Source organism: Lytechinus pictus, chromosome 5 (genome assembly GCF_037042905.1).
Source record: "Lytechinus pictus isolate F3 Inbred chromosome 5, Lp3.0, whole genome shotgun sequence".
NCBI classification, from domain to species: Eukaryota; Metazoa; Echinodermata; class Echinoidea; order Temnopleuroida; family Toxopneustidae; genus Lytechinus; species Lytechinus pictus.
In genome coordinates this window covers 40442773-40470272 of record NC_087249.1, presented here as the reverse complement: position 1 = coordinate 40470272, position 27500 = coordinate 40442773, and the positions used below count along the sequence as shown (strand labels likewise).

At 37.3% G+C, this 27500-nt stretch overlaps 1 protein-coding gene across 1 annotated transcript; it reads left to right on the top strand.

Annotated features, from left to right (window-relative positions):
* Positions 1 to 5307: 5307 nt before the first annotated feature.
* On the top strand, positions 5308 to 26073 carry LOC129261992 (protein FAM47E-like). The gene is made up of 8 exons (XM_054900018.2): positions 5308 to 5504; positions 10621 to 10777; positions 11866 to 12087; positions 13262 to 13413; positions 14873 to 15242; positions 16295 to 16390; positions 19243 to 19389; positions 20622 to 26073. Exons 1-8 carry the CDS (start codon positions 5434 to 5436, stop codon positions 20751 to 20753), a joined length of 1347 nt encoding a protein of 448 aa, XP_054755993.2. The 5' UTR covers positions 5308 to 5433; the 3' UTR covers positions 20754 to 26073.
* The last annotated feature ends 1427 nt before the right edge of the window (positions 26074 to 27500 follow it).

Sequence of the window (27500 nt, the reverse complement as noted above, 5' to 3'; positions counted from 1 at the left end):
TATTTTATCAGAATGCAATGTGAGTATTATTCACTTTTCAATACCTTGCACTTCTTTGATCAGAAAAAAGATTGTTTGAAGTATGATGTTCATGTACGAATTATTATTGCACTTGGGGAAATTTATGAGAGTTATATATGTATATAGACTGTAATAAAGTTTACAATTAAAACAGTAAAAGATTATGTATTGCTTGATTTAATTGATTTGTTGTTAACAGGTTATGTTTGTTTCCCCCTAGCCACCCCACCCCTCCCAAATCTGTTTTATACCTTTCCACTGGAAATTGAATATAGATGGGATATGATATTCTTACCCTCTCCTCCCCCCCCCCTCCCATTTTTAATTCGTATAATTTACAATGGCGTGTCTATATATTAACCCCCTCAGAGCAAACTTTGCATTGCACCCTTTTCCTTCCCTAGCTACATCACTAACTTAATTCCATTATGGTATAACACAGGGGTGAAGCGACCAAGCACGGGAATTCAATTCATATTTTGGTCCAAAAGGCGCAATTTCTTCGGCATTTTGCCCATTAATACACTGAACTGAAATTAAACAGTAGATTGCCATTAATCATTTCAATGAATTGTTTCTGTTTTCTTGATTTTAGAGATAGAGAGTACTATTATCGAAATTCTTGTCAAATACTCAAAGATTATAATTTTTGGTAAAATGTTGTAAACATGACCTTACGCAGCATATAAGGCAGGGGCAGTCCCCCCTGAAAATCAAAATTCACAAAAAATTGCACGAAATAATTCAATTGCACTTAAGAATATGCAAAAGTGCCCCCTAGACAAGCTCGGCCGCTTTGCTCCCTCGCTTCTGTGGTATATTACTGAAGTAGTTAGTGGTCATGTATATCGAATTTGGTACTCGGAAGACGTCTTTCTAAAAGGGTGATAAAGGATAAAATAGACTTAACAGGGGCGGATCCAGCCATCGCCAATAGGGGGGGCCCCGGAATTTTTTTTAAGCCATATTTTCTCTGATCGACCGCTCGAAGATGATTTTTGGTTTCTTTGAAGGGGTAGTCCTAATGGCCACTTCTTTAGCTTTATTCTTATGAATAGAATGAATAAACATATAATATCATAAAACTTATCTATATAATGCGAGCGCGAAGCGCGAGCTAATTTTTTTTTTAAATCTTATGTATTTTTTCCTAAAATTTTGAACATATTCTGGGCAATGTTTGTTATCCTGAAAAAGATGTGTATGCAAATGAATAATTACATCGAACGTGAAGTGCGAGCAGAAATGAACTGATGAAAAAGGTATATAGGCCTACCTGTTAAAGACTGCTTACAGTTAAGCCCCTTTCACAATTGACGTACGACCATTTGCGACCTTTTGGTCGTGCGACAGGCTGCAACAGGCATCAATCGCTAGTCATCTCATAAGATCGCACAGAGGCTTTCACAGTTGCAACAGCTGCCGTACAACAAAAACAACCAGTAAACCCCGTTGCACGAGTAAGTCGCATATGCTCTTATTGTGCTCGTGCGATCACATGCGAGTGTTGCACGAGGGATTGCAAGTGGAACGGTCGCATACATGCGAATGAAACGGTAGTGCAATGTTGTAAGCCGTTGCGATCGGTCTTGCAACAGTCTTATGGCCCATATTATTATCGCAACCAGTCGCAAGACAGGTCTCTGTACATGTAGGTCGCTTGTACATGACCTCCAGTCAAGTAAATGCGACTACTTAGTTGTGCCACCTCTCGCACCAAGTCGTACAACGTTGAACAACACTCGCACGATGATCGCCCGACCGATGGTACGACCCCGGGTACGGCCTGATGCGAGTGAGTCGATCGTATTTGATCGCGTTCGGATTTTGAACATGTTCAAAGTTCAGATGTGACCAGTCACGACCACCTCGAGTTCGTGCGACCGTCTACAACGACTGCGAGTGCTCGCAAGACACCAAGAGATCGATCGTGCAACAACAAGAAAAAACTGTTGCAGGCGGTCGTAAACTGGTCGGACGTCAATTGTGAAAGGGGCTGAACGGTCGCATACATGCGAATGCAACGGTAGTGGAATGTAGTAAGCCGTAATTTCGATCGGTCTTGCAACAGTCTCATATTATCGCACCCAGTCGCAAGACTGGTCTCTGTAGGTCTCCAGCACATGTGCAAGTGTTGTACGACCTCCAGTCGACTAAATGCGACTATACTTAGTTGTGCCACCTCTCGCACCAAGTCGTACAACGTTGAACAACACTCACACGATGATCGCCCGACCGATGGTACGACCTGTTGCGAGTGAATCAATCGTATTTGATCGCGTTTGGATTTTGAACATGTTCAAAGTTCAGATCCCGGGGGGGCCACTTACATTGACGAGTGGATACCATGCGCGACCAAAAAAACACGTAAAAAGGATGTCTTTTTCAAGATAGGGCACGTTACGTACGTAACGTAATAAGGGTGTCAAAAACACAAAAATAATGAAAAAAGGGTATCTATTTCGCTAGGAAAGCTACGTGTTTAGGGTCGAATTTGCGATGGTATAAAAATAAGACTAAAAATGTTTTATAAAGGATGTACTTTTTGCTCCAAGAGTCAACACTACGTGTTTAGAGTATGATTTGCGCGAGTTGGGCTGTTAAACCAATGCAATGATGTATAGCTATAAAGGTAAAACCGACGACCGACGTCCGTGACATACCGCTGTACTTGTTTAGGGGTTCAATTCAGGGAATACTTGCAATTAGTATCGTTTTGTTTCCAATACTTGTTAAGGGTAGGGTTTCACACGCCAATACGTATTAAGGGGTGCAATTTTAGAATATGGAAAATACGTGTTTAGGGTGCTTTTTGAGATCTCATGGTCGCGCATGGTATCCACTCGTGAATGGAAGTGGCCCCCCCGGGGTTCAGATGCGACCAGTCACGATCACCTCCGACCACCTCGAGTTTGTGCGATCGTCTACAACGACTGCGAGTGCTCGCAAGACACCAAGGGATCGATCGTGCAACAACAAGAAAAAACTGTTGCAGGTGGTCGTAAACAGGTCGTACGTCAATTGTGAAATTGGCTTTAGCCATGCATGAATATGTTACATATTTTGAAAATCAAATAGTGCGAGCGCCCGCTGAAATATTTTGACATTTTCACCTAAAGAATGGAAATTCTAAGCACTTTTTGTAACTAAAACAGAATAGGTATATAACTAAACAATTGATGAGAGCGGTAAATTTCGAGATTTAGACATGCTGAACGAGACACTTTATTCAAGTTTTGTAAATCATGAAAAGGATAAGTACGTGGGAATCTTTTTTACATTTATAATGCGAGCGCAGAACGCGAGCAGAAAATTTTTATATACGTTTTGAACTGATCTAAAAGGTACCTGTTAAGGACTGCTTGCACTTAGCCATGAAGACATTACATATTTCAACAATCAAATAATGCGAGCGCGAAGCGCGAGCTGAAAAATGTTGACATTTCTACATAAAGAATGTAAAATTTTAATCAATTTTTGTAATCGTGAACAGGATAGGTATATAACTAAACAATTGATGCGAGCGCGAAGCGCGAGCGGAAAAAATTCGAGATTTAGACCTAACAACGGGACACTATTCATGTTTTGTAAATCATGAAAAGAATGGGATCCTCCTACATTGATAATATGAGCACAAAGCGCGAGCAGAAAATTTTTGATATTGTGATCTGAAACTCGATAATGATTTAAATAGAGAACAAGTTAATCAACATTGAGACATAAATAACTCGCCAATCAAAATGCGAGCGTACAGCGCTAGCTGATACGCTTTAACAATCAGACCTGAAAAGGGATATTTTGAAAACTTTATGGAATACACGAAAATAATAGGTACCTGACAAATAAAATTTGGCGAGCGCGCAGCGCGAGCACAAAATGTTTATATTCAGACCATTAAACATAAATTTTTACAGAGCATCTTTTAAAATCAATTTGTAAATCAAACAAAGGAATGAAAGTTCGATTTCCGAGCTGAAATATGTTTTGTATATTGAGTTCAAAATTTGATATTTTAAGCTCCATATTGAGCAATATAATTATGTAAATCACCTTAAAGGCAATGCGAGCGCGAAGCGCAAGCGAAAATTTTATATAGGGACATGAAAGATTTTTTTTTCAAAAATTATTTTCCAAGGCCTCCCCTCATCTTATTTCATTCAATCGTCTTTGTCCTTTTATGTTTCCCCTTCTTTTCCCCCCTCTCTTACCTTCTTTTGCTTCTTTTTTTCTTTCTCCCCCCCCCCCTTTTTTTTTTTGCTCCGCCAATAGGGGGGGGGGGGGCCGGACCCCTCGCCCCCCCCCCCCTGGATCCGCCTAAGCTTAACGCTTGCCGCGAGCGAGTTCAGTCGTTTATGTGCATATTATTACGGAGGAACATTTGGTCACTTAAATATAACGGAATGAAACTTCAGAAGATAATGAAAAGGAAGTGTGTAGAGTTTTTATTTATCAAAACAAACAATTGGATATTAGGCCTAATAGTCGAGATTTGTTTAAATGAAAACTCATTTACTGGTTAGAGTTGAGATAGCGGCCACAGAAACGGAGGGGGAGCCCCCTCCCCCTCTTTTTTCCTATAAGTGTACAAACTACCATCTCATTGTGATATTTGTTATGGTCAGCCCCCTCCCTTCCCGTTCCGTGGCCCATGTGAGCATAAGAATGGAAGAAAAATATGGCATCATGTCGGAAAGGTTGCCTTATGAAAATACGCCATGGCCAATTTCATGTAAGATTGAGCATTTTCAATATGCAAAATTAGGACAATAAACACGTTACAGCATTTAAAGATAAATCAACGCGTGATCAGTAGGCCTAGTCATGCTGAACCATGATATAAAAAAGTATAGTTTCTTTCTTGAAAAGTGGTGGTGGTTTGTACACGCCATCTCGCTCTCTGAAAAGCTATTGTAGAAATCGAATTTTCAACCTTTCTGATCATACATCTTTTTTATATCAAATTAGCCTATATCAAATACGTTTTATCGGGAATATTAAACATAATCAAAATTATCAAACACAACGCGGAAGAGAGAGCCAGCGAGAGCTAGAGATCGAGAGAGGCCACCTGTCACCCATCTCCATAGCAACCAACTGTTGATGGCGGATTGATATTAAGAGAAGTGTCAAAACGTATTTGAAAGGAAACTGATCATCTCTAATACTTATTTATGATGTTGAAAGCTATTATATTCTATAATTTTATGATTAAATTTCGAAAAATTGATTGATATATATAAAGAATTTTACTTATCAAAGATGGAAAAGGATGTACATTTTCTTGTCGCATATCAAATGATATCAGATGAGTGATTCGCCCAAATAGTAAATTTGTCCCACCGAAATCGGAAAACTTTAGTTAAATTTTCATCTATTTGAAAGGACCTATTTGAATAACAGTCAAGATTTCAAATGGCGGAAAGGAAATACGACTTGGCGCTTGTAAAGACTCTCAGTGATAAAAAGATTCAAAATCAAGAATGGTGAGAAAACAAGCATTTTATTAAGTTCATTCTATATCTTGTAGTCCCATACGTACAATATGGTGTAGGCTTAGGGCGGAGCTGATTGATTAACTCCGCCGGGTATAGTGAGTGATTATATTACCGACCGGCCTTGTATTACCGAACGCGCGCATCATACGCATCATATCAGAAAATAATTTCATAGTCATACGCTCAAAATTTTGCAACATCCTTCCATAAAAAAATCCAAAGAGAACTTGAATAGAAAGATGATGAAAAATGGTTTAAAAAAACACATTTTCAAAGTCTTAATTCTAACTAGAATTTTAATTCGTCATGAGGACGAATTAGGTGATCTGTCTCTGATTTCATGATCAGGAAGACAATCAGCATGTTTATTGAGATCAATATGATCATCATGATGAAAACTGAACTTCTCTTACGAAAAGAACGTGTTGAATACTCTTGAAAAGAAAGAAATTAGAAACTTTGGAAAATAGGTGTAAATGATACACATGCCATGCACTCCTAGTACCAATGAGGTCCAACATTACATGTATGGACCTCATAGGCGACATCAGTAGTATTTTGTGTCAGAAATCTTTGTGAAGATGATTATTTTTGTATTTTATCAAAACTACAAGCTATCGTACTGTCTAATCATTACATTTCGATCTCACTAATTGAATACATTGTTAGCAATAAAAAAAATTGAAAGAAATGAAGGGGAACTTACATTTTCACGGCTTTTTCCTGATTTTCTGGGCAACTGCTCCTCTCTTCTGACTCGCGATCGAAGCTGATATGAAGATCACGTGATTCGCGTTCTCGTCAGCTGATCGGTTGGTTATTCTTTTCGTCAGACGTTAATAATATATATTTTATAATGCTAGCATTCATCGCTAATTTAGGTGAAAGAGATTGAAGTTAAACAGCGCCAGGTCGGAATCATAATTATTTTGGAAGAGTGTATTTATACACTCGATCTCATACCTGACGTAGACGGCGCTATTCAACAAATGCACAATCTTCAATATAAAAATAAAACAGAAAGAACGCCTTGAACACAGGCCAAAATGCCTAACGATTTCTCCGCGGCATTAACAACTATCGTAAAGGGCGCTCCATTTATCAATAAAGATGGACGCTAAGCTGTCTATGGCGACAAAATTTGCCGCAAATATTTACGAAGAATTGTGAGAAATGGTCTGAAAATGCAACAAAAGAACCGGTGAGTACCGATTAAACATTATTAAATTTATAAATAGATTATACATACCTTGTAGATTTAGTTTTTAAGGTGAAATTAGTGCTTAGTTCTAAGCTAGGGAGGCCCAAACGCGCGTGAGTGGAGTCCCAGTTTATTAGCACGGGTAAGTATTGGGGTGTCGCCTAGAGTGATGCCATGGTACATCATACATGTATGATGGGGTGTCCAAACTTCGCGCACTTTTCAAAAATATTCATCAGGCTTAAATTTTTTCACAAAATATTCATAATTTATACAAAACCAATTCAAGAAATAGTTACCACATTGACGGCAAGATCGTAAACTATAAAATCATGAACGAAAATGTAAAGTAGGTCAAGGGGATTTGCCGGTATCGCGATCTCAAAATTCTATTCTGATCGGCCAATGCGCGCTGTGCTGGAAAACCGTTCAGAAAAAGTGTGACCTAACTTCGCGGACCAAAGTTTTTGTGGACATTTAAACAAAACTCAAGCTCAAAAAGTGAAATATTTATATCAGATTGATGGCAAAACGCTATAGAATCGGTTAGTACCACATTTAACTCACATTTTGATGATTTCTGCTTGCAAAATGGTGATATCGTGATGCTTGTTGAGAATATCAGATTTCTTCAAAACGGGCGCTAACGGTGATAAATTTGCCGATCTTTTGCCAATATTTTCATGAATACTGAACTCATCCTAAAGGAACTTACACCAAAGGGTAATTTTAGGTCGCTTTTCACGTTGATGTCAGATTTTAAGGATATTGGCTAGTTTTTTAGATAATGACCGTCCGCGAAGTATGGACACGCGCGAAGTTTGGACTCACTGCCATACATGTTATATTAAAAGGATTTTTTAAACTATTTTATTGTGCAATGTTTTAACTTATATACCTTGTAATGGTCATGAAGGACCATTTGTGAAATGTTGAAAAGAAAAAAAAGAAAAAAAAAAAAATGTTCACCCCAAGGTTCCAACCCTCGACCTTAGGATTGTAAGGTTGATGCCTTATCAACTGAGCTACACTATTACCCATAGACTTTTACACATAAGCACTTTTTCCCATAACCCAGGGAGCTGCGCGGGCGGGAGCCCAGGGGCTTACCGTGTATTTGACCATACTGAAGGGACTAGGGTGATTTATGGTCTAAATATTTCTCCAAATGAATTGTGAAAACAGAAATTATGCACTTACCACGATTATATGGATGAAGGTCTAACGAGTGGCAGTTTCCTGACATCTGGGCACAGACCGGAACCTCAAAAAACGAAAAGTTCTCTCCTTCTATACCCCCGTCTCGATCGGCCATTTTTGTTATGAATTGTAACAAGATGGCCGATCGAGACTGGGGTAGAAGGAGATAACTTTTCGTTTTTTTGAGGTTCCAGTTTGTGCCCAGATGTCAGGAAACTGCCACTCGTTAGACCTTCATCCATATAATCGTGGTAAGTGCATAATTTCTGTTTTCACAATTCATTTGGAGAAATATTTAGACCATAAATCCCCCTAGTCCCATCAGTATGGTAAAATACACGGTAAGCCCCTGGGCTCCCGCCCGCTGTGCGGGCGGGAGCTCCCTGGGTTATTTTTCCCATAGACTTTACACATAGCAAATTGAGAGGATCTCAAATCCAATTTTGCAAGTGAAATACGGGCATGATCTCGGCATCTGATTGGAAAATGGAGACCACCTTTGCAATAGCTTACAATCTCAGCTACAACATACTCCAAGCTCAGAGAAAACCGACAAAAAGAAATGGAGATATGGCTCGCGAAATAGAAGAATGTAAAATCCAGTTTTGAGAAAAAGTCATTTCCCATAGAGATTGCACACAAAATGAGCAAAAATGACATGCCTCTATAACTTGCCATTTTTGAGGATGATCCGTTGCATTAAATGTTAATATAGCCATTACATTAGAAAGAATATGTTTTCAGCTACCATATGTAACAAAACTTGGCGAAAATTGACCAATATTTACGGAGTTAGAGTCAAATTTGCATAATTGTGATGACGTCATAAGTAGCAAAGTGGAAATTTTGAGTTCCGACGCCATTTGGATGACGTCATGATAAAATTTTGGGTCAAATGTGACATGAAATCATATCTCCCATCCATACTCTATTCGAATATGAAAAAAAAAATGGGGGTCAACGGACTACCTGAAGAGCTATTATGAATTTTGTATAGGCATGTTTTTGCACATATATTGTCAATGGTTAGTGCGCGCGCGCGTGCGTGCTGTAGACTTTGATGGAGGCTAATTCCGTTATTACTTGTCGTAGAAGGTTGATCAAGGTATCAAGTTACTCAGAATTATATCACCAATGCATTGATATTAAAAAAGTGACGATCCTATGTTGTATAGTGCCGTTACGCGCAAAAACGCGCGCGTAACCGTGCCCGCGCGCAATTTTTTGAAATGCTTAAAATGACTTGATTCGTACTTTACTTTGGTCAAAAAGTGATTTTGAGCATTTTAAAATTTTGACGCGCCCGTCGTGAGCTTTACATGACCTTTGATGACATGGACAGTTGACCCTCGACCTGAAGTTAATGTGATGTAAATATTGTTAATTTTTGATAATTGATAATTAAGATATGATTGAAACTGTGATTTTACAAAATGGCGTCTAGATGACGTCATGATGACCTTTTGACCTTAAACTTGCTTTATACACATCACATGATAAGTCCCCATATCTGATGATATTTTGAAGAGAATTGATGGTGTAGATTTGGAGATTCTGTGCTCACAAGAAAAGGGCGGAAAATAAAAATAAATAAGAAATAAGAAATAATAAATAAATAAAAAAGAAAATTTGTACGAAATCAAGAGTTGATCTGTCGATCGACAGATCACCTAAAAATGATAAAATATGGTCAAAATAGCTCATCAGTGATTATGTTGATTGTTGTTTTCTCAACTTTTCCCATAGAAAACACACGTTCGGTAATACGATAACTTTTCAAGTGACCAAAATATTTCACATGCAAAGAGAGGTCCAATCGGAAGCTAATATCGTAAAAAGGAAAAACGATTTCGGCAAAAATTTTACATATTTATATTTTGTAGGTAATTGTGTATTATTATGGTGAAAGTTTGGTGAATTTTATGAGAATAATGTGTTTGATATGATTGAATTCATGAAAAGTGTTCGGTAATATGATCCACTATCATACTCGCTAGCCAGGACCGCTTGTCGGACTTCGGAAGAGTCCGCATTACTTTATAAATTAGGCTGAGCCTCAGCCTGGGCTCAGGTGTTGGTTCGTGTAGGCTCCACTACACTTCACTACGTACCGCTACAGTTACCCAAAACATCAGGGCTCGTAATTCAGATGGACACTCTGACTCGGAGTCCGAGTGACAAATTGTGTCACTTGTTTTGTTGCTAAAAATTTTAGTAAAATCTAACTTGACTGTGTTGTGAATAGCCAGGAGGCGCCGAGAGAGTAAAAATAATTTACTAATGTATGCTTGACTCTCCACGGAGCCAGGGATTGCGTCCCATAAATGTGCGTGTACCGCAAAAAAAACTGAAACTTTCGCCCCGAGATTTTTTTTTATCTTTCCTTTTAATAGATCTAAAATCCTGTAAATGGGATACAACTTCATTTCCGACATTTCTACGATATTGATTTCATTTTTAAACAAGAATTAATTTTAAAAATGAGAAAAATATTATGAAAAAACAGGGAAAACTTGGGCGTTGTTTCTTATTGTTCTTCGCCAACGTTACAGACGCATGCGTCTAACGTTCTTTTCCATGAAAAAAAAAGAGGCAACAGCAACACAGAAAATTAGATCAGCTTAAATTGTGTCCAGACAAATTTTTTTTTAGAGGTGCAGGCCCTGTTAATTGTTATATCATATTTCTCGCTTCTATCGCCAGGTTCAAAGAAAGGTTACGCACAAGATTTCTCAAAAGTAGAAAGCCAGATGATCTCTCAAAAACATTGCAGAGTGGTCAATGGACTTTCGTTCAAGATGGTCTTGACGACTTCAGAGATGGGCTTCCACCTCGAGTTGATGGTCAGTCAGTTTACAAGGTACAGTATATTTCTTATAGAGTAAACAACGTTTATAATGTAGTTTTTTCATCTTTTTCATGTACATGTATGGACATACATGTACTGTTTAAGTGTTATCTGTATGAGACATCATTTTCAATCAAACACAAATCTTTGACTCACTTTTACTTGTAAAAACCAGAGAATAATAGATTTGGTCCACTTTTAATCTATTGTTCTCTGGTTTTTACAGGTAATAGTGAGTCAAAGATAGCTCTCTGACTGGTAGTGTAAGTGCAATCTTTAACTGAATGTAGCTGATAAATAGTTGTTGTGTAATGTGCCTGTGAAATTTTAAATGAAGTTTTGTGCTCAGAACTGTACTAATATGTTACTTAACTATCAATTGAGGACTTTGGTTATCAATTATGAAAGATTAACTGATGAAGTGATGGTGATTATGAGATGATGATGATGATAGTGATGATGATGATGGCGATGATGATGATGATGGTGATGATGATGGTGGTGGTGGTGGTGGTGGTAGTGGTGATGATGATGATGATGATGATATTGATGATGATATTGATGATGATGATGGTGATGATGATGATGGCGATGATGATGATGATGGTGATGATGATGGTGGTGGTGGTGGTGGTGGTGGTGATGATGATGATGATGATGATGATGATGATATTGATGATGATATTGATGATGATGGTGATGATGATGATGATGATGATGATGGCGATGATGATGATGGTGATGATGATGGTGGTGGTGGTGGTGGTAGTGGTGATGATGATGATATTGATGATGATATTGATGATGATGATGGTGATGATGATGATGATGGTGATGATGATGATGGTGATGATGATGATGGTGATGGTGGTGGTGGTGGTGGTGTTGATGATGATGGAGGTGGTGGTGTTGGTGGTGATGATGATAATGATGATGATGGTGCCATTTATAAATGGCAATGATAATATTAGTGAAAGTAATGAGGATAAGTAATTTGATTTTCATTAAATCTTTTTCTTGGTCTTGTTATCTGACTGTATGCGAGGTTAAATGCTTATTTTCATGTATTCAATCCAATCTCTAACCTTATCAAATATCAGGGTACAAAAACACTGGAACCAAACATTCATGGAGATTCAGATCGAAAATTTGCAGAAAGGAGAGCTGTCAACAAGGGGCGATTCACCAAAGAGGAGCTTGCTTTCTCCACCGTCACACCGCTCCAGCAACAGCGAAGAGATCATATTGATGAGATGGAATATGGGCTCCTTCAACATCCTCTAGCTCTTTATCCTCATCTTGAAGAGAGTATGCCCCCAGATGTAAGTCTTGTCCATTTTAGGATAAATCACAAACTTCATTGAGATATGACGCAACAAAGGTCAGCAATGTGTGCCATAGTGTTCGAGATATTGTGGAGGCAAATAACACCAATTTTGCCGATGAACATTATTACACGTTTCATGTCTCAAATTGATCCAAAGTCATGCAGACCAACTCATGACATTTTGAGGATTTCATTGTCTCCTGTGTTTGGTTGTGCTAACTACTTAATATTAATGCTGAATTTTTAAATAATTTGATTAGTCCAGAGCATATGTGTTCCTTTGCACCTAGTATCCCATCGACTCTGAACACAAAAGTGGTGCTGAGCTTTGCTGTCCATTGTTTGATGAAACCCGGGCCCCATTGCATGAAAAGTTGCCAAGATAGCAACTCTTGCTGGAGTGGAATGTCAATTTTCATTTGAAGAGCCGATCAGAAAGCAGAATTTTAAGCAGAATTTTCACTGTCGTCATGTCAGTTGACATTCCAGCAATAGTTGATAAAAGATATCATATCAATTTTTTCAATGAATGGGGCCCTGGTTTGATCAAACAACAGACAGCAATACAGAGAAACACAAGATAACACATAAGCGTACGCAGGATTTTTTTAAGGGGGGGGGGCTTCAAGCTGAATGAAATGTTGACAACCAAAAAAAGGGTCTTCACCACCCATTTTTAGGTCGTTTCCTACCCAAAAGAAATTACAAGCAAAAAAAAAAGAATTAGGGGGGGGGGGGGGTTGGATATCAACAAAATTTAAGGAAGGTTGAACCCCTGTAACCATCCCTTGCGTACGCCACTGTAGATGATGTGCATTCATATATGGATCAGGGGGAGGGCACCACTTCAAAAAGAGAGACATGTCCCATCCTTGCATTTCAAATTTTATGGTACATTTCTATCAGAAAATGTGGTCTCTTTCCCCACCGTGCCTCCCTGACAATCAATGTCAAAAAATCGGCACAAGTCCTGATTATGATTGGTTGTAACTTTTTTTATTTGTAAATTCACTTTAATAGTACATGCTAATTTTTTTAATGCTAATAAAATTGCTGTAAATATGCTGTATAAATCACACATATATTGAAATATGAGCAATCTTGCTGAGAATTAAGGTCAAGTATTAAAATCAAGAGTGAATGATGTTGATTACTCTTCTTTTGCCTAGGTTTTTGAGGATGTTGTAGATATTCTTGATCCAGAGATGAACCTTGGCAGTGATATTGACGAAGAAGATGAATACAGAGAGGACATGACAGACTCATTTGGTGTAGCGCAGAAGGTTGATGATGATAGATCATCTATTAAGTCATCAGCTGGGTAATGAATCTTTTATTTTATTCTCTTACTATCTGGGTTATGCTAGTATGTTGCAAGGAATGTACTCCTAGCAGCATTGAAGTGTTTTTCTTAATGATTCTCTGTCTTTAAAAAAAAAGTAGCATCTTGTCAAGAGAGAATTTTTTAGTTGATTTTATTATAAACTCTATTTTAAAACATAATTGCTCCAAAGAATGTAGATTGTAAAGAAGAAGAAAATTGAGCCAGACACTATTTCATAGTACTCATCAGTACTTTGCATTTCTTTACTTAAAGGACAAGTCCACCCCAACAAAAACTTGATTTGAATAAAAAGAGAAAAATTCAACAAGCATAACACTGAAAATTTCATCAAAATCGGAAGTAAAATAAGAAAGTTATGACATTTTAAAGTTTCGCTTCATTATACAAAACAGTAATATGCACATCTCGGTCGGTATGCAAATGAGGGAACTGATGACATCACTCACTCACTATTTCTTTTGTATTATGTTATATGAAATATGAAATATTTTTATTTTCTCGTTATTGTCATGTGAAATGAAGTTTCATTCCTCCCTGAACACGTTGAATTCCATTATTTCAACATTTTGTGCTTCAGGCAAGGAGGTCCTAATCGTCAAATTCGTAAAAATTGAAATATTGTATAATTCAAACAATAAAAAACAAAAGAAATAGTGAGTGGGTGACATCATCGACTCTCTCATTTGGATGTAACTGGCTCGTTCATATAACTACTTTGTTAAAAATAAGCGAAACTTTGAAATATCATAACTTTCTTATTTTACATCCGATTTTGATGAAATTTTCAGCATTGTGCTCGTATGATTTTTCTCTATTGATTCCAATCAACATTTTTTTGAGGTGGACTTGACCTTTAATTAACGTAGTATGAATATGTTAACTCAACTCAATTTAACCTTTGCATTGATTTGAGAAAGCTTCCAGTCAATACTAGTCATAAAGAACAAGTGAAAGTACGCCATCTCTTGGCCGGCCCCTAACAATCTGTACAAATGATGGTATCCACTCTGTTACTGTGTTGTTTGTATCAAAGTTTACACTTTGAAAGCTTTCTTATAGAATGGTCTACCACATCGCTATTGCGTTAGAAATCTGTATGACAGTGGTTGTCAAGGAAAACCCCAAATAGGGAAGGTGCTGCTGACTCCCAGTGTTTCCTTCTTAATATGCTTAAAAATATCAGAAAACTTTGTTGAGTATTTTTGACATACATGTATGCATATTGCATAATCATCTATGTGTATCCTTCCTCCTTTTCAACATAATTATAAAGACCATCATATTTACTAATACACACATGTAGTAATTATCACTTCTTGTAAATATCCAATGTGCAGTTGTCAACCATTTCATCTGTACAATTCGACCTGCAATATGCACTCATGTTTGCAATGACTAAAGATTGAATTGAATGTATTTCTGTTGCTGTCGTCAGGTCATCACAAGGCCAGAAGGTCAGGAACCCCTACAGATGGTTGCCTCGCAAAGAAGAACAGCAGAAGGAGGATCGTAGGGCCAAGCAGAAGCGACAGGACTCACCGTCCCAAGATGAACACATCAAAGCAATCACCAAAGAGTTCTGCGACTGGGTGTCAGGGTTGGGCGGGGACAGCAATAATGTGGAAGAGTCAACGATTCACAGTCTCTTTGCTAGTGGTTACGAGACAAAGCCCGCCCTCTCTGTGCCAATCCATGTCGTTGAGCTGACAAACGTTCCTGCAGAGCTGAGGATGTCGGCAACAGTTTCGCAAGAAGAGACCCCTTCACAGACTCTAGAACAGGTGGAGAAGAAACAGAAAGAATTGGTGAGATTTTGAATGAAAAGGAAGAAATGGGGTTGTTGGGGGACATACATAGACCTGTAGATCCTTTAACAATTTTCAATGTGATGTGCCTCCTCAAGTGCTCCCTCTTTTGAAAAATGTATGGGTGATTTGTGTTTTTTGCAGCATTTAATTATCTTTGTTTATATTTATTGGACTTACATGTACATGTACTGATGCGTTTTAAATTGAAACGAATGATTAGCAGAGCAAAAAAGTGCAATTAATGTTCAGCATTTGGAGAAAAAAAATTGGAAGATGAATTTCAATTATGGTATGTCCTTAATATTGTCTTGTCTTAACTTGCTTTTTAGTATTACGACTGGGATCCAATGTCCGGACATTTAAGCAGATAAAAACCTCATCTTTTTCTTTGAATTTTATCAACATACAATCATCAAATAGTACCCAAAAACCGTGACAGTTTGTGCTTTTAAGATCGTCTGACATCATTGTCAAACAATTTATTAAATTTTGTGGCAAAGTTCTTGTAATTGCCGTCTTGTCTGGACAAAGAAGTTGAAAGAACCCATCCGGTATTGGCACATCAGGGTTTGCTCACAGGGAATGAAATAATAATGCATTATACCTGTAGTTAAAGTTTATAAGTTCTTTATATAGGGATCGTGTCTGTCAGATATTACCCTCATAGCAATTATTACGCTGGAGTTAGCAGAGATGCGAATAAGGTCCTTTAGCACTTCATTCAAGGATTAAATTCCTGCCAGATACCCGTTTATCTCACCTTGTTCAAGTGTGCAGATTCTAGAAGATCATTGTCTTGCCAACAGACCTCAGTGCCACAGCGGGATGGAACCTCAAACACTGTACCTTGTAATCTCTAGTCTTATTCATGTGTAGAGACTTATCCAGTAGATCATGACAGCTTCACTCTTCACACTTTACTACAAGTATCCATGTAGAATCTACGAAAATACATTAATTTTGAGCATGTCTATTGAATTTAATTCATAATCTAATAGATTATTGTCACAAACAAATTATAATTTTATTTTTCTTCATATGATATACAGTATGGTTCAGGGAATTACACTCCTAGCTGGGTCAAGATGAAATACGGTGCATGGTACCTCAAACCAAAGACTTGGGAAAGGAGACCGGCAACGGCGGTAAGGGCTTTCTTCTTGCAAGGATTTGGGTTTTTGAAGTGGTGTTCATGATGATGATGATGGAGGGGAATCCAGCCTTGGTCATAAAATGTTGTGTTGGAAAGGAGAAAAATAAAACAGAATAGTGAAAGTTTGAAAGAAATCGGACAAGCAATGAGAGAGTTATGGCTGCTTTAACATTGAGATCCCTAAGATTATGTAGATTTCAAATTGGCAACTGTCTAAGTAAATTTTGATAAGGGGCAAGGACAACTTTGCCATAGGCCATGTACCTAATTATCAGGGATTTGTGGTTTTCTCCTAATTACCCATTCCCTTGGGTAGTAATCTGAATATAACCCAGGTAGTATATCGTTTTATGTCCTCATGATAGAAAAATATAATTTGAAGTAAAGCTTTTGAAAAAAATGACATTTAGCCATTTCATGTATTTGAGTACATGGAAGAGTAGTCTTTTTCTTACATCACTATGACATCAAATATGTGGCCAATTTAAGGTCTCCATAGGTATGGTGATTACCAATACATGTACAACTTTTGAAAATTCATAACTTTCTTATTGCTTGTCTGATATTGTTCAAACTTTCACCTATCAACTGATTTTTCTTTTCCTCTAAAGTTTTAAAAAGGCTGGATTCCCCTTTAAACAGGGTTGGCGGGAGTAGAAAATATTGGTGGCAAATACAAGTAAAATACTGCTTCAATAATTTGGAATTTGGGAAATAATTAGAAATGCAGGGAAATAGTATGAATTATGCTTGAATATATTCAGGTATTGCCCGGGTGTTGTTCAAGATATTGGCACGTTGACACTCATCCAAACTTTCTCATTCTTTCATTTCTTGTGCACCTCGGAATAGAATATTTCTAGATAGATGGCGCTATATAACTGCCTATTATTATTATTATCAAAGGTCAAGTCCACCACAGCAAAATGTTGATTTGAATAAATAGAGAAAAATTAAACAAGCATAACGCTGAAAATTTCATCAAAATCGGATGTAAAATAAGAATGTTATGACATTTTAAGATTTCGCTTATTTTTCAAAAAACATTGATATGCACAAGTCAGTGACATGCAAATGACAGAGTCGATGATGTCCATCACTCACTATTTATTTTGTTTTTTATTGTTTGAATTATGCAATATTTCATTTTAACAAATTTGACAATATGGACCCACTTGACTAAACCATGTAGTATTAAATAATGCTAATTCCATATGTTCAGGGTGGAATTATTGTTGTTTCACTTGACAATGAGGAGAAAATTAAAATATTTCATATTTCATATAATAAAATACAAAAGGAATAGTGAGTGGATGATGTCATCAGTCTCATCATTTGCATACCGACCAGGATGTGCATGTAACTGTTTTGTGAAATTAAGCGAAACTTTAAAATGTCATAACTTTCTTATTTTACATCCGATTTTGATGAAATTTTCAGTGTTTTGTTTGTTGGATTTTTCTCTTTTTATTCAAATAAACTTTTTGTTGGGGTGGACTTGTCCTTTAAGCATATTCTAGCATTTCCCTGTACATCTTGAGTACATCCCAGAATGTACAAGTTTTTTCCCTAGTATTTCCCATCTGGACAGGAAATACCTAAATTTCCTGAAAATTGCCGACCCTGGATGTAATCGTGATGGTGGTGATGATATTAATACTTAAGTTAATGATAATAATGATTTCAACACTTAAAGGAAACCAAAACCCATGAAGAGAAGCAATCTTATTGGAGAGAGAAAATGAGAGGAACAATTTTAAAAAAGTTTCATCAAAATAGATTATGAAATAAGCAAGTTATGGGCGTTTAAAAAGTCTTGTACTTGCTATGGGGATCCTCAAATTGGCGAACATGCTTCAAAATGGCTGATTTTGTGGACAACTCTCCATTTGTTTTGTACAAAAATTTTCAGATTTTCTCCTTTATTTTACATATTTCACATCATCTCCTCCTGACCTTGACATATGTGTTGTGAATTATATTTTCCCATGACATATGTTGTGCTCAGAAGGAGGCAAGATGCAATTTGAAAGATAATGAGGAAAATCTGAAAATTTGTGTACAAAACACACAGAGTACGTTGTCCACAAATTCAGCCATTTTGAAGCACCTTTGCCAATTTGAGAATCCTCATAGAAAGTACAACAAGAATTTTTAACGTCCATAACTTGCTTATTTCATAACCGATTTTGATGAAACTTATTCTTTATTGTTCCTCTCATTTTAATCTTTCCAATAAGATTGCTTCTCTTCTTGGGTTTTGGTTTCCTTTAATCCTTGCCACTGTGGTCTTGGCTTTCTACTGCGGGACTTCAGAACCATCTGCCACGATGTTGCTAATTTGGTCTCTAAGATGAGTGAGACTTGAAAAAGAAAAGAGAATTGTGAAACACTGGTTTGTAAAGTTTGAAGAGATTATATGTTGTATATATATTTGCCTATTGCAGCCCCTAGTTCATGCGTTTACATTGTATCAATGAATTTCATTACTTTTACATTGTGACTACATTATTGTTCTGTTTTAGAGCTCTTTAGCAATCATTTCCAGATCGTTGTTCAAAAGAGTAGAATAATAACTGATGAAAGAGTGATAATACTAAAACATTCTTTATGTACCTCCCACAAATTTAAATCACAATCTTATCTAGTATCCACTGATTTCTATACTCATAACTTGTACCCTATTGACGAATAATGTTTCTACATATACGATCCTTTCATTGATAATGCATTCTTGAATAAAGCTAATGTTGATGATGAGGTTTGAAGCACAGCATAATGGATTGAGCTTGAAGAAGCTAGGCTATGGTTTTTGAGGTTTCTCCTTCTTAATACCTCACACAGCCCTTGGAAGATCCCCAATCCCTGAAGGATAAGGAGATGTCCGATTCCAAGAAGAAGAGCCTTGCCATGGATGAGCAGCTAGCACCTCTCCACGGTTCACATTCCTTCAAAGAATTCATCGAGAAAAAGGGAACCAGGAAACCAGAGGTATGACAATGATGCATTTGATTTATGACCTTTCTCTCTCAGGGGGTGTTGTGGAAAAATGGTTGCAATCAATTTAAAATTACTGTCGTAATTCTAACTGTAGCAAATTAGGTTACAACCTAGTCGCAATCTTTGTTCACAATCAAAGGTTTGTCTCTCTGGAATATAGTAAAATCTAATACTGTGGGTGATAGAACTTTTGGGAAAATGACACCAAAATAGAGGAACAACATACCTCATGATATAAGATATAAAACAGACTTCAACCGATTCAAATCAGGTTTTTTTTTTAAGAAGCCATACAAAAAAATTAAAAGAGACCTTCTGCACACATAGAGCATAGAGCATATTTATATGGTAATATGCTTCTCTAAGAAGTGACCATCATTATTTTGTTACTTGTTGGAAGAGCCAAATCTGGGCCCTGTCTTACAAAGAGTTGCGATTGATCGAATCAATCGTAACTCTAGATGGAAATCCACCAGGGTCATTATTTTTTCTACAGGAAATTTGCACAATGTCTTTTGTAACCAAAGAGAAACACAGTGAATTTTCAAGAAAATTATGAATGCATAAATATACATCATAGCTAGAAAATATTTTTAACAAACATGCATAATAGCTGTTGACGTTGCTGGCTGTCCATAGTTGTGATTGATTGGATCAATCGCAAGTCTTTGTAAGACGGGGCCTAGGAGTCAATTGTAAATGTGATATTATTTGAAAGATATATGTGAAGCATACCCAGGGGATGTTTCACAAAGACGGTAGTGTGACTTAGGGGGTGTTGCAAGAAATTTACAATCAATTGCAAATCAATTTGGGGTTCGATTTTGCTATAGTTATGATTGATATATCAAATGAAAGTTTGAAACAGAAATGTGCAATTGATTGCAAATATTTTCTTGCTATACCCTCTTAGAGTTGGACTTGATTTGCATGCGGTATATAATGCATCACTGCACCGGTCAGATCATGCGCACGGGACGCATGCTACCGCGAGAACCAATCAGTCAGATTAAGTGTTAAATAACATGTGCGCACAGTGTTTGAGCATGACTCCTAAGTTACACTTAACTATTTGTGAAACAACCACCCCCTCCCCCCCACCAAAATAAGAAATGTTAGTTTGTTCAGGATTTGGTAGGTGCGTTTTCTTTGATTCATGTGAATGTGTTCAGATCTTAATCTTTCAAAATCTCTCTCCCTTTCTCATCTCTCTCTACGTCCAGTTCCTGGAGAGGGTAGCTGAATTCCAGGCACAGGCCGAGGCAGAGGCGGCGGCAGCCAAGCAGCAAGAAAGGGGTACCAAAGTCCTAAGTGCGAGCAGTGGGAGTGTTAGAACCAGTCTAGCCGCCAAGTGACCCCTTTATCGCCTTCCAAGACTCTTACTCGAATTCAAGAAACATTCCCATGCAACTCATTCTGCACAAATGTTGTTCCAGTTGAACCAAAGATTATATGGTGTACCTTGAAGCCTTGACATCATTCCTTTCTCCTCATTATGGAAACCTTGAGAAATATTTGATTGGGTTCCATTTTCAAGATAAAAGATAGATGTACACCGTTATGTTTGACAAATTTCTATTTAATGGTGGCTAGAGGAAGAACATTGATTTGCAGGGTTTTTTTGTGTACATTCATTCATGGAAAAGTAATATTTCATCATGCAAAAATAGTAATGATTACTTTCAAAACTTGTGATTTTGTTTGAAGGTAGAGCGGCATTGTGATTCAGACAAGACGTGCATGTTTCCTGGGGGCCGTTTCATAAAGCTGTTCGTAACTTAAGACTGGTAATCCTTTCTTGTGGTAAATGATATTCACCTTTAAATGTACATGGGTGATTATTTAGTGCATAAGAAAGGTTCACCGGTCATTCTTAAAGTCGCTCTCACGAACAGCTTTACGAAACACCCACGAGGCTTGTTTTTACCATCATAGCTGTAATGCTTTACCTTGACCCTGTATCATAAAGCTTAGCAATTGATCGTAGAGCTGAATTCTTTGATTGATTGATTGCATTGATTAGTGTGTATATAATCAATCATAAAAATAAGCCCCATGATTGATCGCTAAGTGTCCTGTTACAGGGTCCTGATTGATTATTTGTTCTGGGCTCTAAGCTTAGCTTAGCTGAGCCCTTGATCAGTCAACCTGGTGGGTGTTTCATACAGCTGATCTCAAGTTAAGAGTGACTTTAAGAACGACTGGTAATCCTTTCTAGTGGTAAATGTTATATTCGGTTGCGATGGTTTAGCGCGTAAGAAAGGTTCATCAGTCGTTCTTAAAGTCGCCCTTAACTTACAAACAGCTTTATGAAACGGCCCCCAGGTCTGAAATCCAGTTTAGTTCCCAAGTACGGGGGTGGCCGGACCCGCCTCACACTCACAGCGATCACCCTCACCCCCTTGCTCTATTTTACTCTATTCGGTGCTTGGCTCCTACCCACCCTCGTACTCTCCTCCACCACTTCTATGTTTTCCGGTTATCTAATCCGTCCATCCGTTTTTTTTTTTTACACGATAACCAAACAACCGTTGGACGGATTAACTTCAGGATTGGTCCAAGAATGCAAATAACTGTAGGTGTGGCGATGTTTTTTTTTATCATACTATGGTTAGGGTACCAAAGTTGAATGTTGCAGAGGTTATCGCATGATACACTGTGTTCTTGTGATAACTGAGGAAGTCTATGGTGGATCAACTTCAAATTTGGTTCAATTTACCGTCTTGCAGGGACAACGATTGTTGTTGCTGTTGTTTTAGCAATAACTAAATAATCATTTACAGTAAGAGACCGATCTTAATCTTGGCTCATACATGCGTATAGGAGCAAGGATAATCTGATTATGTTTGAATGTCACAAGGCCATTACAGAAGTTTCTTGTAGTTGTGTATTTATGTGGTCTAGTAATGGCAAAGGCATGAATTTTGAGTACATGTATCTGTTACATGGCCAAAGACATCTCTAAATCTCACTACACAACATCCTCAATCTCTCCAAATCCAACGTCACCCCCAAACCATCACAATAGACGACACATAATTTCGGAGACGGGGATGCCTTGCTTGTGTTTCAGATCTCTAGCCGCAAACTCCTTTTAATGCTAGTCTCCATCAAGACTGGGGTGCGTCACAGTATCCCAGAATGCATCTAGTTTGACCCTGTTAGCTGATTTTATGGATTTAAAACCATGGTGCTTTTGAAATATTACCACCTCAGCTATCACATGTTTTGGGTAGTTTTTACCATGGTATAGGATATAAAATTATTGGTTATTTTATCTTGACAGAAGTGGATACTTTACAATAATAATTATAACGGCATATTTACCCAGGGTAGCCACTTCAGCTCCGAAAACTGTTCTCCCAGCGGGCCCTGCTACTATAATTTACCCCGGCTTTAGCACGGCTCCCTTGATGGGGCGCTCGAGCATTCGAGGGATTTCTTCCTACCGGGTACCCATTCACTTCACCTGGGTCGAGTGCAGCACAATGGGGATAAATTTCTTGCCGAAGGAAATTACGCCATGGCTGGGATTCGAACCTACGACCCTCTGTTTCAAAGTCAGAAGACTAATCCACTGGGCCACAACGCTCCACTCCACAATCAGAAATGCATTTAGCCATTGAAAAATAATGCTTTGCCTGACTAGTCTTATTTACCTTTGCTTCAAGTAAATATTTCACTGCTGTTCCATCAATACCTGTGGGTATTTTCAAGAATGTTTTCATAACGTGAAATTGTGGAACGCTAAAATATGAACCCAGAGTTTTCTGTGAGGTCCCCAAAGTTTTTTTTAATATAAATTGTCCAGAAACTAACGTGACTTGCCAAGTTCCATTTTTGGGTTAGATCATTCATGCCTTTCCCAACAATTTTAATCAACCAGGCCCTAGTGTTTAAAAGCAGTAAAACATTTGAGAGAGTGTGGGAAAATATGGCTGCCATTATGCTCTATGCAGTATTGTTTCCTGTAATGCTACACAACAGCTTCATTTTTGTCAAGCGAAAGTGAAGGGATTATCAGAGGATTTCACTTGACAGATTATCCACCCATTAAAACAAAAGTAAATTTCAGATACAATTTCTTGTCACCCTCGTAAGGATTTTCCTGTAATCTTATAGGTATTCAGTTGTAAGTTCCATTTTGATTTTATGGAAATTTGTTTCTTACTGTTGCCATGAAGCTTAGGATTACCGCTAATGGGAACAGCAAGGACTCTATTAAAGCTTGATGTGTTTGAATCATTCATATAATCATCACAGCTTCCGTAGTGGGTACCATCCACCATGCTTGGGAAGCATGCATTTAAAATAAATGAACACCTACATGAATCCAGTGATTACATGTAATACCTGATTGACAATCTAAAGAATTTGATATTGAACAGATGCGGAAAGCACTCAAAGATTTATTCCCCACTTGAAAATTGTAAAGATTTTAATACTTTAAAAGAATCTTTCACAACATTAATTTCTGGATATTATCTCTTGTAAAACTCATGCATTATTATTATTATTTTTGGGGTTACATCTGATGATAGTATCCTGAATTTTACACACTGCTCCTATTTCTTGCATATGTACATTGACTTTATGAAAGGTGTTGTAAATAATCTTTAAGTGCAATATTTTATTTAATACAGATTTCAATGATTGAGAAGCATCAGTGTATGAATATTGGAGGAAAAAAAGATGTATGAATGCACTTTTTCACATAGGGAATGTTTCACACGGACCCATAGTTATTTATGTTGTCGGGAACTGCGGGGGTTTCATAAGAGAATTGATTGTGATTAATGTTAAGCATCGCTGCAATTGCCTATCTTTAATCACTTAATCTTATTGATTTATACACCCCTCTTCTGTGGGATGTGACCATTATTACAATGTCTGTCATTGTATGTGCTGCACGCAACTATGAATTTACGTGCAACAGTCTCATTCTATGTGAAACACCCCCCTTCCCCCTCCCTTGACTAATGTAAGTATTCCAATCAATGGTTTAATTTTTAATAGAAGTGCAAGTTTTATCAAAGGCCCAAGAGGATTTTGATTTCAATAGCCCATTGTAACTGTAAAAGTGCACATGATATCACAAAAGGATAGAAAGATTGCTTTCTTATTTCAATGTTAGTCCTTGTGATGAACCTCACATCTCTGCTTATATCTCAAAATTTCATGAATTTGAGAGCAGCCCAGAAAAACACGATTTTTTTGTTATGACGTGAATAGGAGCCTGCCCTTTTCTAGAAAGAGTTCTCTCCAGGAATTAGGAGACTGTTTTCAGACAAAATAAGCTTGCCACCACTGCCATTTTTCTAAAATAAAGCTGAGCTGCCCTCGAAATGGGTGACCAGGGTTGGACTCAATTACTTTTGTCAATTACAATTACTTTCTAGAAAAGTCAGAAATGAAATCAATTTGTATTCTGTACATAGTACCACCTATTTCATCATAATTCTAAGTTACAGAGATACTGACAAGATGAAGGGTAAGGTTAAAAAGCACGGATTGTGCCTGTTACTCTCTTTGATGCTGAAGCATTTGACGTGAAAAAGGTCATTAAATTGAATCATAAATTCAGTAAATTATTGTAAAGTAATTGCATGTTATTGACAGTAATTGAAGACCATTGCATTTTTTTCAATTACAATTACAATTACTTTCCCTTTCAAAACTTCAATTACAATTACTAAAAAAAAATGTAATTTATTACTTAATTGGTCAATTACCTTGTACTTGAGCCCAACCCTGTGGCTGACAATACATTTGCTCCGGTCTTGATATTTCAGAGGGCATGGGGTTTGAGTTAGGATTGAAATAAAGCTTTTGGTTCAGAGTGATATAAAGATAAGGATTAGGGTTTATTGAGTTTTGGAGGTTAGGTTTTGTGTTTGTTTTAACGTGCAGATTTTCCATCGGAAAAATTGCTGCCGGAGCAATTGTCATGGAACCTCAAAATGTACACGTTTTGAGATTGAGGTTTTTACGCCCCAGTGGCGATATATTGGCTGTCAAAATAGTCTGGATGTATAACCTCCAACTTGCACTTATTTAGAAGTTAGTTAACTATCTGAATTTCTGATTTGACCACATGCATTCACTGACAAATTATATCATTTCAAATAATGCGTTTTATGATAATATTGCAGTAAAAAGCAGTCATTTCCCCCTTGATTTTTTTGTAAATGTTTCCTTTCAATTGCTTAGTGCATCTTTTGAAGACCGATTAAGAGGTAGTAATGTGACTTTTTACAATATACTGTGTATTTTTGTATTAATCAAATGTATTGATAAATATATTCTTTTTTTATAGTGCTTGATACATCATGGCAATGTCTCTAAGATGTTATATTGGGTGCTTTCCTCAAGAGCAGAGTATTAAACATATTGCAAAGTGCCTGTAAAATAACAAATTGTTGATATTTGATGATGAATTGGAATAGCAGTTATAGACATAGATTCAGTGCAAATGAAATATTTACTGTTGAGCTTCGTAATATTGAGTGATCTATTTTCTAGTTGAACCCGGAAACTGTATTTAAAGTCCGGGAACAAAATAAATTGGTGTATCGGGAATTATTTCAACGAAAGCACACAATTCATACACTGATGCTTTTTATGTCTAGTGATGTATAGTTTATTTGATAATTGAATAAATATATTTGTATTTAATTACCTTTTGATTAATGACTGTTATGTGTAGTGTAGTGCATGTTGTACTATTGCATTAATTCCCTTGGCTTTCCCTTCAATATCAAATTTGGACCTTTGTGATTTATCTTTGATTGAGTTAAACTTGCATTTATGGAATTCGCACCACCCGTGCCTACGGTTATTATTTTACTATTTCATTTGCCTTTACCATTCATAAACCATATCAGGAAAAAAAAATGTTTTTCATATTCTTGCTTGCATGTGAGATGAGAAGGTTTTGACCCTTTCCTTCTTTGTTCTATTCTTGCTAACCTAATGGTTTGGATTGATCGATTTTAGTGAACTATTAATCAACATTTTCCCCCGCATTTTCCCTTGTGGGAAAATCGGCATTGTTACACTTTCCAGTTAAGTGTAATGCTAAGTCGGCAAAGTGACAAGTCGTTGACGTCAGCCCCTCTGTATTTAGAAAATCTCTTTTGTGCGTAACCTGATCACTCTAAAGTGGTTTACTCTCTTTTCACGTCGCTCTTAAACTAAATCCACTCAGACTGATCGGTTTATTCCGTTGGACGAACTCGTTTTGGTCTGGTGTTGATGGTGATGATGTTGATGCATGGTGACTGGTGAGGATGAGGATTATGGTGTTCGTACTGGTGATGATTGGATGGTGGTGGTTACGGTGGTGCTGTTGGTGATTGGCATTGATGATGATGAAAAGGATGATGACGATGATGATGATGGTGGTGATGATGATGGTGGTGGTGGTGATGATGCTGATGATGGTGGTGGTGATTATGATGATGATGATGGTGATGCTGATGATGATGGTATTGATGATGATGATGGTGATGATTATGAAGATGATGATTATGATGATGATGATGATATTGATGATGATGATGATGGTGGTGGTGGTGGTGGTGGTGGTGGTAGTGATATTGGCAGTGATGGTGATGATGATAATGGTGGTGGTGGTGATGATGATTGTGGGAGTGTTGATGGTGTGGTGCACCCTTAAGTGATCATGCATAACTGATGGCTGGCATCATGCACATTTCTTTGGAAATCATACGTTTTGGTGTTCTTCCAAAAAGCGGAGAATTAAAATTAATTAACCTTCAAAATCTCTTGTTTGCATTGTTGGCGTGAGCATGGTTTAAGGATATTCTTCAAAAATAGATCAGGAGACTATGTTCTCCAGTTAAATTTTCGTGCGAAAATGATTTGTTAGCTAACTTTGTCAATTTGGGGGTGCTGATTTCAAACATTTAGGGTACCATTTTTTATGGGCACGCCTTCAGCCGCCATATTGAAATTCAAAATGGTCGCCGTTTTAAGATACATTTTGTCATATATCTTGACTTGTGAGCTTTGAAAATGAATAAAGATGGTGGCAATACCCATGTTTGTGATATTTCATATAAATCATAACTTTTGTTGTA